Genomic DNA, 16375 nt, shown 5'->3' with positions numbered 1-16375 from the left:
GCATTTTGTTTGGATGGGAGAACTTCTATTACTAAAGAGTTAGTTGCTGGATGCTGAAATAGGAATTCACATTCCTCCTCCCTAATCTTATATAGATTTTCCACTTTCTTAGTGGAGGCTTGACTAGAGGCTGGTTTGGCCCATATGTCTTTTTATGATCTCTAGGATACCTTTCCCAATCAGTAGGGCTATTGGGCCCAGGTTAGTTGAATACAACACATTCATTGGGTCTTCAAACCTTGGCTCTGGTGGTGTGTATTCAATTTCTAATGCCTTAACCATTCGAATAAATTGTTCCGAATAGAATTTTAAATCTTCCATTTGAGAAATGGGTGTGGGGTCTCCCATGGCTTTATCAGGTGAGGGAACATATGTGCATTCCAAGCCATTTTCAGAATCTTAGTCTGATTGTGTCTCAGGGTATGTGTAGAAGCCTACAGTGTCCTGGGTTGATCTATGGCTGTCTGATTACTGTGATCTTGCCACAGGGTTTGTGCAAAAGGTAGATGGTTGCCCATGAGGAAAGGAGAAAGGATCTCACTAGTTCCATGGGGGCATGAACCATGGGGGGAATGGACCCCACTGTGGCTGAGAGCTCCATTCTGATGTCTAGGAGGTGTTGGCATTGGAAACTGAGGTTGGCTTGTTTGTTGAAGCCTTCTGTTTAGGGGTGATTTATTCAATCTCATCCAAGGACCGGTATTCTTTCAAAGCTATGAAGGGGGAAGGAGTACGGGGCTTTTGAAAATGTGCTGTGCATTCATTCAAAGAGTGGTGACATCATCAACTGATGGGACTTTGACATCAAAGGACTGAGATCTCCGGGTTGGAGGGGATCTAAGTGTCAAATGATGGGGAGAAACCGAAGGTCAAGTCTGAGTGCAAACTAGCGAACTTGGGTATTATAGAAGATCTCTTTGTTGAAATGTTACACTAACTTTGACTTAATTTTTGTATGTTATTGAAATGTACTTTTATGTTTATGTATCTCTTTTATTAGCAACAGTATGGCATAAATTGTTTTGAAAAAATAAATACATTATTAAAAAAAAAACTCTGAGTGGCGAGGTGAGTCATTCCAATGTCATGGTGACACTGAGGTAATTTGGGATCGACCTTGAGGGAGAGTGGATTGTTGGCATTGTGCTGCATCCTGGATTGTGAGTTTTGACATCGTGTCAGAGCCAGTATGTTGGGGTCGAGCAGCCGATGAAGTCAAGTGTTTTGACTTCTTTTTTGCTTTTTTCTAGGCAGTTCAGAAGTCGCTCTTGGGACCTGAGCCATCCCTATGGCATCAAGCTTCGACTGCAAAACCAGCACACTGAGCGGGTCCTGCCTCTCTTCTGAGAGGAATCCAATGTTTTTGGAACCCCAAGTGACTGCTCCCACAAAGCGGCCTTGAGACGAAGAGCCCTTTCTTGCCGCACTTTCAGGGTAAAGATTCTGTATGCCTGACAAGAAGATGAATTGTGCCCTTCCCCTAAGCACTTGAGGCACTGGTCATGGTCATTGTTTTGCACCATTTTTGTGCCACAATTGCAGCATTTCTTTAAGTGCCATCTGTAATATCTTAAATAAGGAATGGTCACAAAAGATGTAAAAATTCATCAAAGAAGTCATCTGAAGAAATCGTCTGAAGCTGTAGTAGGTCCTTTCTCCAAGGCAGCAGAAAAAGGACTGAAGGAAGAGTGCTCCCTCCGTCCCTCATCATGTGATCATTTGGTTGGGAACAGAGCTCATGGCTCTGCTGTGCTGTGCTGAGTGGAGGGGGAGCACTCAGCTATAAATTCTATAAGCTTGTAGAAAACTCCCATGTGCGACTGCACAAAAGACACAAAGATGAAATAACAGTTTCATGGGCAAGTTTTCAAGCTCAGAATTGTTATAATACAGGTAACATTGCAGACAAACATCTGGCCCTCTGCACCTTTGTTGCAGTAGAAAATGCATCCTTGTAACATGACAAATCTAGTCTCCATGGTGGCTCCTACATGGTACAATGGCCTGTCTGACAAGGTTAGAAAGGCTCTCATGCTTTTCACAGTCCACAAAATGTGTAAAACAGAATTGCTCAGGAAGGCTTTTTAATAAAGCAAATAGGATGGTAGAAAAAGTGAAATATTCAGTAAAATGGAACTGTATATTTGATATATTCTTCTGTTCTTATTTACATGTTCTCTAACATGTGGACAAGGGGGATCCAATAGATATTGTTTACCTTGACTTCCAGAAAGCTTTTGATAAAGTTCCTCATCAAAGGCTCCTAAGTAAGCTCAAAACTCATGGGATAGAAGGACAAGTCCTTTTATGGATCAAAAACTGGCTAATTAATAGAAAACAGAGAGTGAGTATAAATGGGCAATTTTCTCAGTGGAGGGTGGTAAGCAGTGGGGTACCGCAGGGATCAGTACTTGGTCCACTGCTTTTTAACTTGTTCATTAATGATTTGGAGATGGGAGTAAGCAGTGAAGTGGCTAAATTTGTGGTTGATACAAAGTTGTTCAGGGTGGTGAAAACCAGTGAGTATTGTGAGGCACTCCAAAGGGATCTGTCAAGGATGGGCGAGTGGGTGTCAACATGGCAAATGGGGTTCAATGTGGCCATGTGCAAGGTGATGCACATTGGAGCCAAAAATCCTAAATATAAATACACATTGATGGGGTCTGAACTGGCAGAGACTGATCAAGAGCGATATCTTGGAGTTGTAGTAGATAACTCACTGAAAATGTCGAGACAGTGTGTGACTGCAATAAAGAAGGCCAATGCTATGCTGGGGATTATTAGGAAGGGTATTGAAAACAGATCAGCCAATATCATAATGCCCCTATATAAATCAATGGTGCGACCTCATTAAATAAGAGGCTTTCAATAAGGCTTTCATAATAGCATTTTAAATATTAAGCATCTATTGATTTTCCTGCAATACTCAGCAGGTAAGCAAATGTTTAACAGAACAGCAAGTCTGCCTCAGAGCATTGTACAGGCTTATAGATCAATTTTACAAAACTGTTATGAACTTCCCTGTCTATACAGAGTAGTACCGATCATCAACAGCCTGAAAGAAGAAAACCCTGATTTTTTTCTATTTAAAGATTTCCTTGCCTGATCACTAGAAGTGATTCTTGCTAGGTACATGGAAATAGCATTTACAAGCCTTTACTAGATGAAACAAAAAGCAAAATCTCCTAACCATCTATCTCCAGTTACAGGCCATTTTCATGGTAAGGAATATATATATCCAATTAAAAAGGAAGTACTGGTGATATATTCATATAATTTATCTTTTTCAACAGAATCTAGATTATAACTGGTGAAGCCAAAATCCTGTGGAGGAATGATTTGGAAATGTACATACGTCAAAATCATTGGATGATACTAGGTGGCTGTGGAATTTCTCTTTCATCTTCTCACGTTCTGTGCTTATACCCAAACAGAGATTTAACCATACACAAAGGAATCCAAGGCCTGTATAATACTATTAATGCATGGGTTGCTGCTCCACTGAGAGACAGCTAACCCGCTAGCAGCCAGACGTTGCCTAAACCAATGTTGTACTGCCAGAGAGCTCATATCATCATTGCCCCAGACTTGACTTAAGTCCTCTACATAGGTCTGGAAAAGCCTGGCACATGGCAACAGCAATTATAAATTTTGAAAACTTTTCTCAGTATGGAACAATTGGTGGAGATAACTGACAGCCAGTGTAGTGCAGTGGTATCAGATTAGAACCAGGGAGACATGAGTTCAAATCCTCACCTGGCCAAGAAGCTTACTGAGTGATCGTGGGCTAGTCAGGCTCTCTTAAGCTAATCTATGTCACAGGGTTATTGTAAGTTATGGCGATCTTGCCCTCTTCCCTCCCTCACACACAGGATTTCCCCCTTTTTCCATCTTCATTCTTGCTCAGCAGACCCTATATCTATTTTCTTCTTATTTGTTTGCCTATGGCTGCCTCACCCAGTCACGTGTGTGTGTGTGTGTGTGTGTGTGTGTGTGTGTGTGTGTGTGTGTGTGTGTGTGTGTTGAGGCTGGCCCAGTCCAGGGAACTGACGGAACAGACAAAATCACCTTATATTCAACTTCTGAAATGGCACTGGAGAGGCTTTTGAAAGTTCAGAATAAACAAAATGTTTTCTTAAGGAGAAAACGTCAGCTGGAATCAGGGGTAAGATGTATGAGGTGACCCAATACTAAAACTGAGGAACATTGCAATCACACTAACTCCAGATAATTTGTTGCCAACAACAAATAACAGTGTTCTGTTATTCAAAAAGGTTTTGTAAAACTTTGAGGAGACAGGCTTTCTTTTTGGTTTCTGCTTAAACACTCAAGCATAGATTTCTGAGTCCCACTGACTCTTGAAGTCTAGAAGGCAAGAACATACAACAAAGTTCCCAAAATCCTTCTATATACACAGCGTAGGGATCACTCCCCTTTTAAGAGCTCTCTTTTCACTGGGCAGGGATTACTTCTCTTAACTAGACTATTTCCCTTTTCAGCTTGAATGGAGATTTTCTCTAATCCTCTCACTCCTTTTGCCTCCTTCCCAGTCCACAGTCAGTGCTTAACTGTCTCTTCTTCAACTGTCAGTTCCCAACTCTCATTTTGTAACTGAGTCTCTCCACAGAATTCTGTTCGAACAGCCTGTCACTCAAAGATTCTCACTCTGTTGGCCACTGTCATGATCTGTGCGGCCTGGTGCCAGGAGAGACCTGTTGGCAGTAGAAAGTAGACAGCCTACAATCCCCATAATGCCTAGAGAGGGTTATAGCCAATCAGGTTCCAGAGATGTGTGAGGAGATTCTGGCTTATGCTGTTAACTGTGGAAAATAGGGTTTTTCTTTCGTTTCTCATCTGCAGTCTGGTCTCACAGAGGGGACAGGCTGGTCTAGTGAGAGAAAGATCCCTCACTGGAGACAGAGCTAAACTGAAGGGGACTGTGTTCTTTCATCACTCATCTGCGGTCTGGTCTCACAGAGGGGACAGGATGGTCTGGTGAGAGAAAAAGATCCCTCACTTGGCTGAGAGTGAGTACAGGTAACGTAGCCTGGCAGGCTGTGGGCCTGGAAGTAGTAACTAGTTAAGCGAACTAGGTAGTCGCATTAGGTTTGTGTTTATTTTGCCTTTTAAACACCGTTATATCTTTTAAAGCACATCTTGTTTTCCTTGCCCCAGTACTATGTTAATAAACCATTTTGTTTAATTGTTATCTGCTGGGTCATCACGCCTATGTCCTCGGCTTAAAAAGGCGCATTTTTAGATGGGCTTGGGAGGGTACTCTGGGCCTTCTCAGGGGACCTGAAGTCCAGAGTGGTGGTGGCGGAAGGCGGAGACCCCCTGGGGTCATGACAGCCACTAACCCTTGACAGTCTGTCATGTAAGTATATATATTTTTAAATACACAGGTAGAGAGAACCAAGTATGCCACCCTTAACTCTTTAAAGAAAAGGTTGGATAAAATGTAATAGATTGCATAAGTAATAGTATTAGTTTATCATCCAATTATACACTATATTTCATGTATAAGTGTCCATTAAAATAAAACTGTATGTCTACTGTGATCCAGCATCTTTACCCTTCTCCTAAAAAATGTTCTTTTGTAGATAATTTCTCACTCAAATCTGGGCTTGAAGGGAATTCTATATTGGATAAAGGTGTTCTTATTTCATTATCTAGATTATTGATTACTTGTTACAGTAAAATTGTTGTCTAAAACTACAATAAAGCAACATTAAAAAGAGAGATTTATCCAACCCTCACATTACACACAAATGTGAAAATATGTGAATATAGGTTGCTACAACCATCTCATCTAGGCCTGGCCATTGTTGTACTACTAACACACTTCACAGAGGTATTTATAGTACCTGCCAAAGCTTGTAGAATTCTTTGGGCATCTGAATGAATTTAGAATTATATTATTCACATAGTGCATCATTAATCTTCTTTTGTTAATATAATTACCACATTTTTCCTCTACTCTCAGCTTTTTAAGACACCTCTACATTTTGTACAGCATTATAATGACATCAACTACCTTTTTAATATTTTCAAATGGAGGCTGCTATTGTCCCTTCCTTTACAAAGGTCAATATAGCCCGTACTGCAAAACATGCAGAGGAGTCCTTACCCTCATGATGACCCAAAATTATTTTCCCCTTCCTTGTCCATATCCAACCTGATGAATTTACACACAGTTTTGTGATATTTTTGTTAGTTCTAATAAAAGTTATCATATATTTTTATTTTTGAATAATTTTCCAAAAGCTCATACAATCCCAAAAGAGAATATTAGTAAAAACAATGGGCCCCCACAAAACTCGCAGGAGGGAATCCCACCTTGCCACTGCTGAGCCGAGCCCAGAGCAGCTCCTGGTGTCCACTATTGTGGCCAAACCCCTGCCAGCTCCCAGCATTCACTGCTGCAGCCAGAGCACCTCCTGGCTTCCACTGGGGCTAGGTTCCAGAGATCTGCTGCAGCTGTCATTATGCTCTGCCACAGCTGTTGCTGGGCCCACTGTGACTCCCAATCACCGCCACAAAAGCAAGGTAAGTTTTAAAATTTCTAAGTTTTAATTTGGGAAAAATTTAAATGTTCCATTTTTTTCTTCACAGAAAAATCTGTTTAGCATCCATATGGCCCCAATCCACAGACTTGGGTATCCACAGATGGGGGCCACCTATCACTATTAGGTATACAGATTAGCATTTAATCAAAAGTTAAGCACCATAAAGTAGGTTTCTCTGCTTTAAGTGGCACAGGAGTTTCTGATAGTTCAAACTATTATCTCTACCCTACTTTCTAAATGTGTATGTTTTATATATATATAAAACATACACATTATATATATATATATATAAATGGCATCATTGTGATATGAATGTTACTCTGCTTTGCTCACTAGATTTCAATCATGGCATACTGAATTACTTGACCCAAATTCTGAAAGCTGATTATTTGATTAAGTAAGGACTTATGAATGGGAAAAACCTAAATTTTAATCATATGAGACATAAAAATTCACAAATGTAAAACTTCCACAACAGGTTTCCATGAGACAACACTAGTGTGTAAGCAGTGGACACTGCTGAACATCAGGTGAGCATTTTTAAATAAAAAAGATTGAGGACCCCTAGTCTAGCATGTGCTCAAGTCTAAACATCATCATAGTTTTCATCAGCCCACTCTAATTTTCCTTGGATACCTAACTAACAGCTAGAAGCAGCCGCCATAGCTAGCTGCAGAATCCTGCCCCTGTGGGCTTACCAGGTGGCAACGATGGGCCAACAAGTGGAAGAGGCAAGAAGCCATCATAAGTACACTTAAAAAACGAACAGCCCACTGCTACAGTGGTACTCAAGGGTCCATGAAAATCTGGAGCCAGCCTTGGATATGCACTGCACATTTAGTGTGATTTATTTTATTCATCTGTGTCCTGCCTTTATTCCCAATGTGGACGCAAATTAGCTTACATCATTCTCCTCTCCTCCATTTTATCCTCACAACCCCTGTGAGGTAGGTTAGGCAGAGAGACTGTGACTGCCTGAAGGTTACCCAGTGAACTTCCATGACACAAGTGGGAATTTGAACCTGGGTCTCCCATATACTACTCCAGCACTCTTAACCACTATACCACGCTGGCTCTGTGCAGAAAATTCATGGTAAACAGTTGCTTCACTGGACATCCAAAAGACAATTTAGCTTTGACAACCAGAAAGTTGTTAAAAATAGACTAAACAATAGTATTAACCTTAAAACATAATGTATGAGGAATCCCTTTAAGAATTATAGATTAAATCTCCTTGAATATATCAGTCAAGGAAACATGATCGGTTAGATCTCAGAAGAACACCACAGTGAAACTAATGTTACACTATGCCATGAGCAATTGGGAATATATGAAGTTGCCTTGTACTGAATCAGACTATTGGTCCATCAAAGTCAATACTGTTAATACAGAATAGCAGTAGTTCTCCAGCATCTTGAGCAGAGGTCTTTTACATCACATACTATCAGATCCTTTAACTGGAGATGCTGGGGATTGAACACGGAATCTTCTGCAAGCCAAGCAGATGGCTCTACCACTGAGCTACAGCCGCGCCCCCCTTGCAACTTCCCATGTCACCAAATCAGTTCAAGATGAGCAACTCTTGGAAATACAAGTTGTGGGAGAGTCTTTGTAATCTGTAAAATCAGTAAATACAGAGCAACTGTAAGATAAGTGGTAGACAGTTGGCCCATACTATTCCATCACCACTTCCATGCCTGAAATTGTCATTCTGGTCCATGTGGAAAACTCCACATCACTGATTTCTCTTCTTTCTAATGAAAATTAGCAGTCTACAGATCAGCGCCTCAGAAAAAGTGAAAATTCCTACATCCCTATTCCAAGTTTGCAACTGACTGTTCCAACTTCAACTGTGGCAAAGAAAAAATCATTTCCAGCCAATCATAACAGAGGTGTTTAAAAAAAAATCTGGATGTCTGCATGAAGCAGTCCTGAATGTTTTCAATGTTTAACTATTTCATGATATATTATAGCAAATAGGAGTTTGGAACAAGCAGCAACCCTGTTTTCTGCCTGGTAACAAATGTGCTATTGACCTCAAATTTAATACATATTATGAATGTCTAGGTCACTGATTTTATTAGTAAATCAGAGGTTTTAGGTTTTGCAAAATATGTTTTGTGACAAACCAAAAATCCTACAGCTGCGAAAAATTACGAATATAACAGGTAATTCTGGATTAGTGCATGTCATATGGACCTGATCTTGAAGTACAAAGGATTCTTGTTGATCTCCCATCCCCTTCAGTAACTGAGGATCCCAAGTAACAATTTATCCTCACTCCAGACATTCAAATAACTCTGGGATTAAGACAACCCCAGCACAGTGCTTTTGGTCTCCATATGGGCTGCCTACATAGTGTCAAAAAAAGTGGACTGCAATGTACTAAAGAATGGATGCTTGGAAATAAGAGCTTCTTTTCACAGAGTCTGCAGGGTTGCAGTGTCTTTTCAGTTAGTGACTGAAATGACACTCTTTTCAGTTAGTGACCTCCTGGAATTCTTGTAGGTGGTGAGTGACTGTCTCATTTTTCAGTACACACCGGCACTAAGCAGTGATTTACTTTTTCCTCATTTGAAAATGACAGTTCAGCAACCCAGTTTCAACTGCATCCTTCTGACACTTCTTTTTCTTCCCTCTTTGCCTCTCTAATACTACTAACAGAAGCATTTTTGGGTTGCTGAGGCTGGGGCAGGTAGAAAATTGTGATTTTGCACTGTGCGGGAAGATGCTCTGCATATGCTCATATTTTACTCCATGTGCTGTTCAGAGATCAGTTATGTATTTTATATTTCTAATGTATGTATGTGCTGGAAACGGAGAAGTGCACTGGATTCAAGTTTATCTACCTACTGTATAATCACCACTTCCTTCCCCATACACAGTCAGGAGGAGTGCAACTTCACCTTGTGAAACACTGGGCACACCCTTCTTTATGCATGTTCAATGTATGGGAATTAAGATGCTGAGATGGAAACCTAGAATATTCTAATCCACCCAGTTCAGCATTCCATTTCTAACTGAAGCCACCTAAAAACCTCTGGAAGACCACAAAGAAGACACAAAAGTGATGACCATGTCCTGCTGTTTGTTCTCCATATCTGGAACATACAATTATACTACCTCTGAACACACAAGCTCCATTAGTCATCATGGCTAATGGCAGACAATTCATCTTCCAGATACTTGCTTAACTTGTGAATTCTCCTACCTTCAGTCAGAATTTGGGAAACTGAAGCTAAACTTTGTGAAACCCCTCCCCCCAACAAAAACAACACTACAGATACTGAACTGGGTAATCCTAGAGCTTTTTTATGTAATAAGGAAGGTTCCCAAGATTCATCATCATCATAATCGTCGCAAAGATGTGTTTTAAACGTTTTTCTCTGTCAGAAAGCCAGTGTTTAACCCTGGGCAAGTCTCACTATTTCAGCTCCAACTGAAATTTCAGGAAGTGAAACAGGTGATCAAGGTTACACAAGTGTGCCAAATATGCATTTCAGGATGTTTTTCTATAGTACACATTTGAAACGTGTATGGTGATTTCAAGGAAAGAGGTAATTTTGATGCAGAATTACCTCCTCACTACCTCTGAACTCAGCCACTAACATGAATTAGAATCTGGATTTCAGATGTGTGTTGTGAACAGGATATGACCCTGTGAAAGTAATCCTTTCACTATCAGAACAACATTGTATCACTGAACAGTTTAACTACTTGCAGAAGTGCATCACCTAGGTAAAAGTGATCTTTATTCCTGATGTTCTGAGGGAAAATCCAAATTCACAATCTACCATTTTCTTCTCCAATATTTGATTGCAAAGATTTCAGCAGTATAAGCTTCAGTTATTATCATACACTTGGTCATTGAAGTTTGTGACCTGCAGAATGCAATATGTTTTGATTCAAAAGGAAAAATGGGCTGAACAGGTGGCAGAATGGACAATGGGTGAGGTTAGAAATAGGGTAAATTAAGCTGGGGAGTACCAGCCACTAGTGCAACAGCTTTTCCCACTCTTCTCATATGCCCTTACAGTTTCTATAGGGGAGGCACAATAGGGGTACGGGATATTCTGCGTAGTATGGAGACAGTGAAGTCAGCCAAAGAAATTGATTACCGTACTGTCAGGCCACATAACACAAAACCAACATAAGAACATAAGAATATATGAAGAGCCCTGCTGGATCAGACCAATAGTCCATCTAGTCCAGCATCCTGTCTAAAACAGTGACCAACCAGTTCTTCTGGACAGCAAACAGTGTATAGATGCTGAGGCCTTTCTCTGATATTGCCTCCTGGCTCTGGGATTCAGAGGATTAGCGCCTCTGAATGTGGAGAGGTTCCTCTTCAGTCACCATGACTAGTAGTCATTGATAGACGTATCCTCCATGAATCTACCTAAACCCCTTTTAAAGCTGTTTATTCCTGTGGTCATCACTACATCCTCTGGAAGCAAATTACACATTTTAATCACTCTCTGTGTAAAGGAGTATTTCCTTTTGTCTGTCCTGACCGTACTGCCCATCAGCCTCATTGGAGGCCCTCGAGTTCTAGTATTTTGGGAGAGGGAGAAAAAGTTCTCTGTCAACTCTGAGTGACTTCTTGGCACCTGACTGATGCCATCTGAGTGACTTGATGGCACCTGACTGGCATGACAACTAGGCCTGGCTGCTTGCTCCTCCACCCCATGCATCTGATCTGATATATATAAAAGCCTAATGTACTGACACTTTTCAGCTCTTCCATTGGCTGTGCTGTGCGCTCCATCAGCCATTGGCCCATCAACTGCCACTCAAAGGTATTTGTGTGTCATTGGCTGGGTACTGGGTCCGCTCCCCTCGCCCACCCACTGCTAGCCTGGCCACTATTCCCTGACAGAATACTGCTAAAACAGCTGTCTCTCCTGATGAAGGCACTTCACCTCCTCCTGCTGCTGGCTCACTTTCACTTCAGTGGCTGTTGCTAAGCAACCAAGCTTGGTTCTGTCAGTAAAAGGTGGGGGGAGGAGGAGGCCCTTTCCAGGCCTATTTTGGTCTTTGAGAGAAAACTCACTGGGGCCTGTCCTGACTAGGGTTGGCAGGTCCAGGTTGGAAAATTCCAGGAGATTTTATGGTGGAGTCTACAGAAGGCAGAATTTGGGGAGGGGAGAGGCCTCAGCTGAACAGAATGCCATAGAGTCCACCCTCCAAAGCAGTTATTTTCTCTAGGGGGAGAGAGATCTGTTGTGTGGAGTTCAGTTGTGATACCAGGCGATCTTCAGGCTCCACCTAGAGGCTGGCTACCCAAGGCCCAGCAGCGCCCTCTGAGTGACTTGATGACACCTGACTGGCATGACAACTAGGCCTGGCTGCTTGCTCCTGTTCACCTCTAGCAGCCCCTCTATTAAAAAAAAATATTTAACATAAATATTTAGGAGGAGGAGGAGGAGCCTGGATTTATACCCCGCCCTTCACTACCCGAAGGAGTTTCAGAGCGGCTTACAATCCCTTTCCCTTCCCCTTCTCACAACAGACACCCTGTGAGGTAGGCGGAGTTGAGAGAGCTCTCTTGAGAACTGCCCTTGAGAGAACATCTCTGAAAGAACTTATAACTGACCCAAGGTCACACCAGCAGCTGCATGTGGAGGAGTGGGGAATCAAACCCAGTTCTCCCAGATTAGAGTCTACACTCTTAGCCACTACTCCAAACTGGCTCTCAACTAGGATAGCCAGTATGGCGCAGCAGTTAGCACTTCAGAGCAAGGTCTGCCAGACCCAGATTCTTGCTTGTGGAAGGTGAGTGGGTGATTTCAGACAAGTCAGACTTTCAGCCTAACCTACCTCACAGGGTTGTTGTGCAGATCAAAAGGGGGAGAGGAGAATGATGTAATCTGCTCTGACCCCCACTGTGGAGAAAGACTGTACTGTTTCTCCTGGGAACCACTGTTGCCAATCTCCAGGTGAGGGCTGGAGATCACTCAGAATTACAACTGCTCTCCAGATGGCGGACATCACTTCCCCTGGAGAAAATGGTGGACTCTATCTCATTATGGACTGCTGAGGTGCCTCCCCCCCCATTACAGCCAGTGTGATATAACAGTTAGTGCTTCAGGGCAGGGTCTGCCAGACCCAGGTTCCTGCTGTGGAAGTTGATTGGGTGATTTCTGACCACTCACAGACTTTCAGCCTAACCTACCTCAGAGAATTGTTGTGCAGACTGAAAGAGGGAGAGGAGAATGATGTGAGCTGCTTTGGTCCCTACTGTGGAGAAAGACTGTTCTTTTCCTAGATAGATGCTGCAGGGAGGGGGGAGGAGATGGAAAGCTGAAATCCAAGGAGCAGATAAAGGTAGGTTGATGATTGGCTGGGAAGGAGATATGGTTGCCAACTCCAAGTTGGGAAATTTCTGGAGATTTGAGGGGTGGAACCTAGAGAGGGTGGCATTGTACCTCAGACAGGTACAATGCCATAGATTCCATCCTCCAAACCAATCATTTCCTCCTGGGGAACCATTGTTGCCAATCTCCAGGTGAGAGCTGGAGATCACTCAGAATTACAGGTGCTCTTCAGATGGCAGTTTCCTTGGAGAAAACAGTGGACTCTGTGTCACTATACCCTGCTGAGGTCACCACAGAAAACTGATGCTGAGTGCCCACGGTCAGGGCACCTGCCCAGAGCCTCTTTCTAGAGTTCATTGTATTTCCACAATGGGCCTTATTTCTAGTAATTTTATACATCTCTATCATGTCCCCCATTAATCGTCTGTTTTCTAAACTGAAAAGTCTCAGACTCTTCAGCCTTCCCTCATCGGGAAGGTGCTCCAACCCCCTAATAATCTTGGTTGCCCTCCTCTGCACTTTTACCAGCTCTGCAATGGAATATGTAATGATAGGTATTGAGATGGATAAATTTAAAACAGAATTAGATAAACTCATGAATGATCAATCAATAAAGCTATGAATGGCTGAATGGAACCTCCAATTTCAAGTGCAGTATACAAATTTCTGGGGGGTAAACAGCAGGGTTGCCATCATGTCCTGCTTGTGGGTTTTCTTTAAACATCTTGGTGGCCACTACCGGAGACAGGATACTGGACCAGATGGAACCTTGATGTTCCCACTTATGCCCTCGTTTTCTTTTCCTGTGGCTACCAACAGGCCCATTGGCAGTTTCCCCATGGCCAACCCAAAACTAGCACACCTGAAAATTTACACGCGCCATTCAAGACCCTCCCAACCATTACATATAATCCTGCTTGTTGTCTGGACTATCCTCTCACCTTCTACTAATTCTTCCACAGTCCCCAGTTCTGGTGACTATTATAGCTGATTGCCCCTTCCCATTACTGGGGTGTGTGTGTCCATCCTCCCCACTTCTTTAAATCTAAATAACCATTTCTTTCTAAATCCACTGCCTCTGCGCACATTCATTCAATGGTACCAAGCACTTAGAGGAAAAGGCAATGCCCCAGGATGCCAGCTTATCATAAGAACATAAGAACATAAGAGATGCCAATGTTGGATCAGGCCAAAGGCCCATCCAGTCCAACACTCTGTATCCCACAGTGGCCAGAAATACCAGTGCCATCAGGAGGTCCACCAGTGGGGCCAGGACATTAGAAGCCATCCCACTGCTGACCCCCCCAAGCACCAAGATGACAGAGCATCACTTGCCCCAGAGTCCCTATCTATACCTTGTGGCTAATAGCCACTGATGGACCTCTGCTATCGTATCATCCTTCTATTATGAACATCCACCACTGAGAAGCCAGTAGGGTTGCTAGATCCAATCTTCTCCCCAGCAAGGGGGGGGGGATTGGGGGCATTCCAGGAGAGGGCATGGCCATCCCCGACCTAATGACATCACACAAAGTGATGCCATCACTTCCTGGATGCAACTTACCCCCCCCACCTTTTCCAAACCATTTAAAGGAAACCTTCCCTTATGGTTGGGGGGGGGGAGCAAGTGCCAAGTGTGCCTGCCCTGCAAGAGGGTAACTCTCCTCTTGCAAGGCAGGAACCAGCGTCACCCACTTAAAAAGAGTGGGTGCCGGGCACTCCTATCCTGCAAGAGGGGATCTTTCCTCTTGCAAGGCAGAAGCAAGCAGCTCCAGCCTGAAAACAGCGGCACCCGGCGCTCCTGCCCTGCAAGGGGGAACTTTCCTCTTGCAAGGCAGGAGCAGGCAGCCCCAGCCTGAAAAGAGTGGGCACCGGGAGCTCCTGTCCTGCAAGATGGGAATTCTCCTCTTGCAAGGCAGGAGCAAGCAGCCCCCGCCTGAAAACAGCGGGGGGCGGGCGCTCCTGTCCTGCAAGAGGGGAACTCGCCCCTTGCAAGGCCGCGGACATCTGTCCTGCAAGCAGTGAATTTGCGGCTTGCGGGGCAGGTACGCGCGGCACCCGCACTTTTCAAGCGGGGCTGCAGACAACTGTTGTGGGCGGGGCTTCTCCCGCCGGCCATTTGGCTGGCGTCATGTCTGAGCCCTAAAAATGGGGGAACCCCTGCCCGCACCTGGGGACTAGCATCCCTAGAAACCGGGGATATCGTACAGGCCCTTGCAGCGTCAGACTCAATTGTTTTGGTTCCCTCTGGAGAAACGAAACGCCTCCTTCAACCCGCACTACACACAGAAGACGCCAAGGCCCAGCCAAACCGCCGGTCTTAGGGCCTCTCCCCACCCCCGTTTTCTAGAGTGCGGAGTAAGCAATACAGAGGAGCAGGGAGGTTTCAAATGGTCTGGCCTCCTCCCCCATTGTCTGCCCCCTCCCCGACTCACCTGCCAGCGCTAAGATCTGGGCCTTGTGCAGCAATGGCCGCTCTCCCCACTCGCCGGGGCTGCCGTCGCCGTCCTCAGGGTCGTGGGCCGGGCTGCGGTAGACCGTGTAGACCTTCTGGTTGTCGAAGTCGAGCCGGGATTTGGGGCTGAAATTTTGCACGCACGACACGGGCAGCGCATAGCACACGTTGTCCTCCAGAAATCGCACGAAGGCATACATTATGGAACGCGGGGAGGGAGGGGGGGTGAGAGGGAATGCAAAAACAAGAGCGGCAAGGCAGGCCGCCCGGCTGTCGGGATGAGGGAGGGGGCCGGCGCGGCTCGGTTCCCTCAACCCCAGCACTTCTGTTATTGTTCCTGAAAACCTGGCTCGGTGCTCGACTAAGCTGGTCTGAGCTCCACAGGCTTCTCTTACCAAGGCAGTTGGGAGTTGGGCTTCAGGCAAGCAGCAAGAGTCGAGCGCTGAGCGAAGCGAGCACCCGCTCTGACGGTCGTCTCGGAGAGAGAATCGTTTGTGTCGAGCGAAAACGTCGCTTACCTCTTCGAGGCAGCCCCGTTTCAAGGGCTGAGAAAAAGAGATCCTTCCCAAGTCTGGAGATTCGTAAAGGATTTGTCGCAAACACATTAAAACAGTTTTAAAAACCAGCCTGCGTAGAAGAAACGGATATCTTTTACGTGCCCCCGAACAAATACCTCCACGAAGCAAACTTCTAGAACCACGCAGGGCCGGTTTACCATTAAAGAGACCCAGGCGGCTGCTTAGGGTCCCACAATCCCCAAGTGTGTTGACACGCTGCCCGGGTCTCATCTTGCTCTCTGCTGACAGCAATGTGGGAGGAAACTACAGGTACAGCTTGTATTTATCATAACCTCCTAGAGCCATGCCACTGTTGCCAGGATCTACTGTCCAAAATGAGTAGCACAAGAGGCCGCTCAGACTCAAGCTTTTGCTTCCCAGGCCCATCACCCAGAATGAGTGCCAGAGGTACTGGGAGCAAATAAAGTTTACCTTGGAGCCAGTCAGCAGGAGCAAGGGAGGATGCAGTGGGTGCCT

General features: G+C 44.4%; 1 protein-coding gene across 1 annotated transcript in view; it reads right to left on the bottom strand.

Moving 5' to 3' along the window:
- The window catches only part of BEND5 (BEN domain containing 5), a 65082-nt gene extending 49402 nt beyond the window's left edge, over positions 1 to 15680 (bottom strand). Inside the window, exon 1 of the mRNA XM_015419716.1 lies at positions 15322 to 15680. Within this exon, the coding sequence (XP_015275202.1) occupies positions 15322 to 15541 (220 nt within the window). The 5' untranslated portion in view covers positions 15542 to 15680. The remainder of the gene's footprint in view (positions 1 to 15321) is intronic.
- Between the last annotated feature and the right edge of the window lie 695 nt (positions 15681 to 16375).

The sequence above is a fragment of the Gekko japonicus genome, unplaced genomic scaffold (assembly GCF_001447785.1).
Source record: "Gekko japonicus isolate JY-2015 unplaced genomic scaffold, Gekko_japonicus_V1.1 scaffold1764, whole genome shotgun sequence".
NCBI classification, from domain to species: Eukaryota; Metazoa; Chordata; class Lepidosauria; order Squamata; family Gekkonidae; genus Gekko; species Gekko japonicus.
Note: the sequence above shows the minus strand (reverse complement) of the source record. Positions and strands in the feature narration are given on the sequence as shown.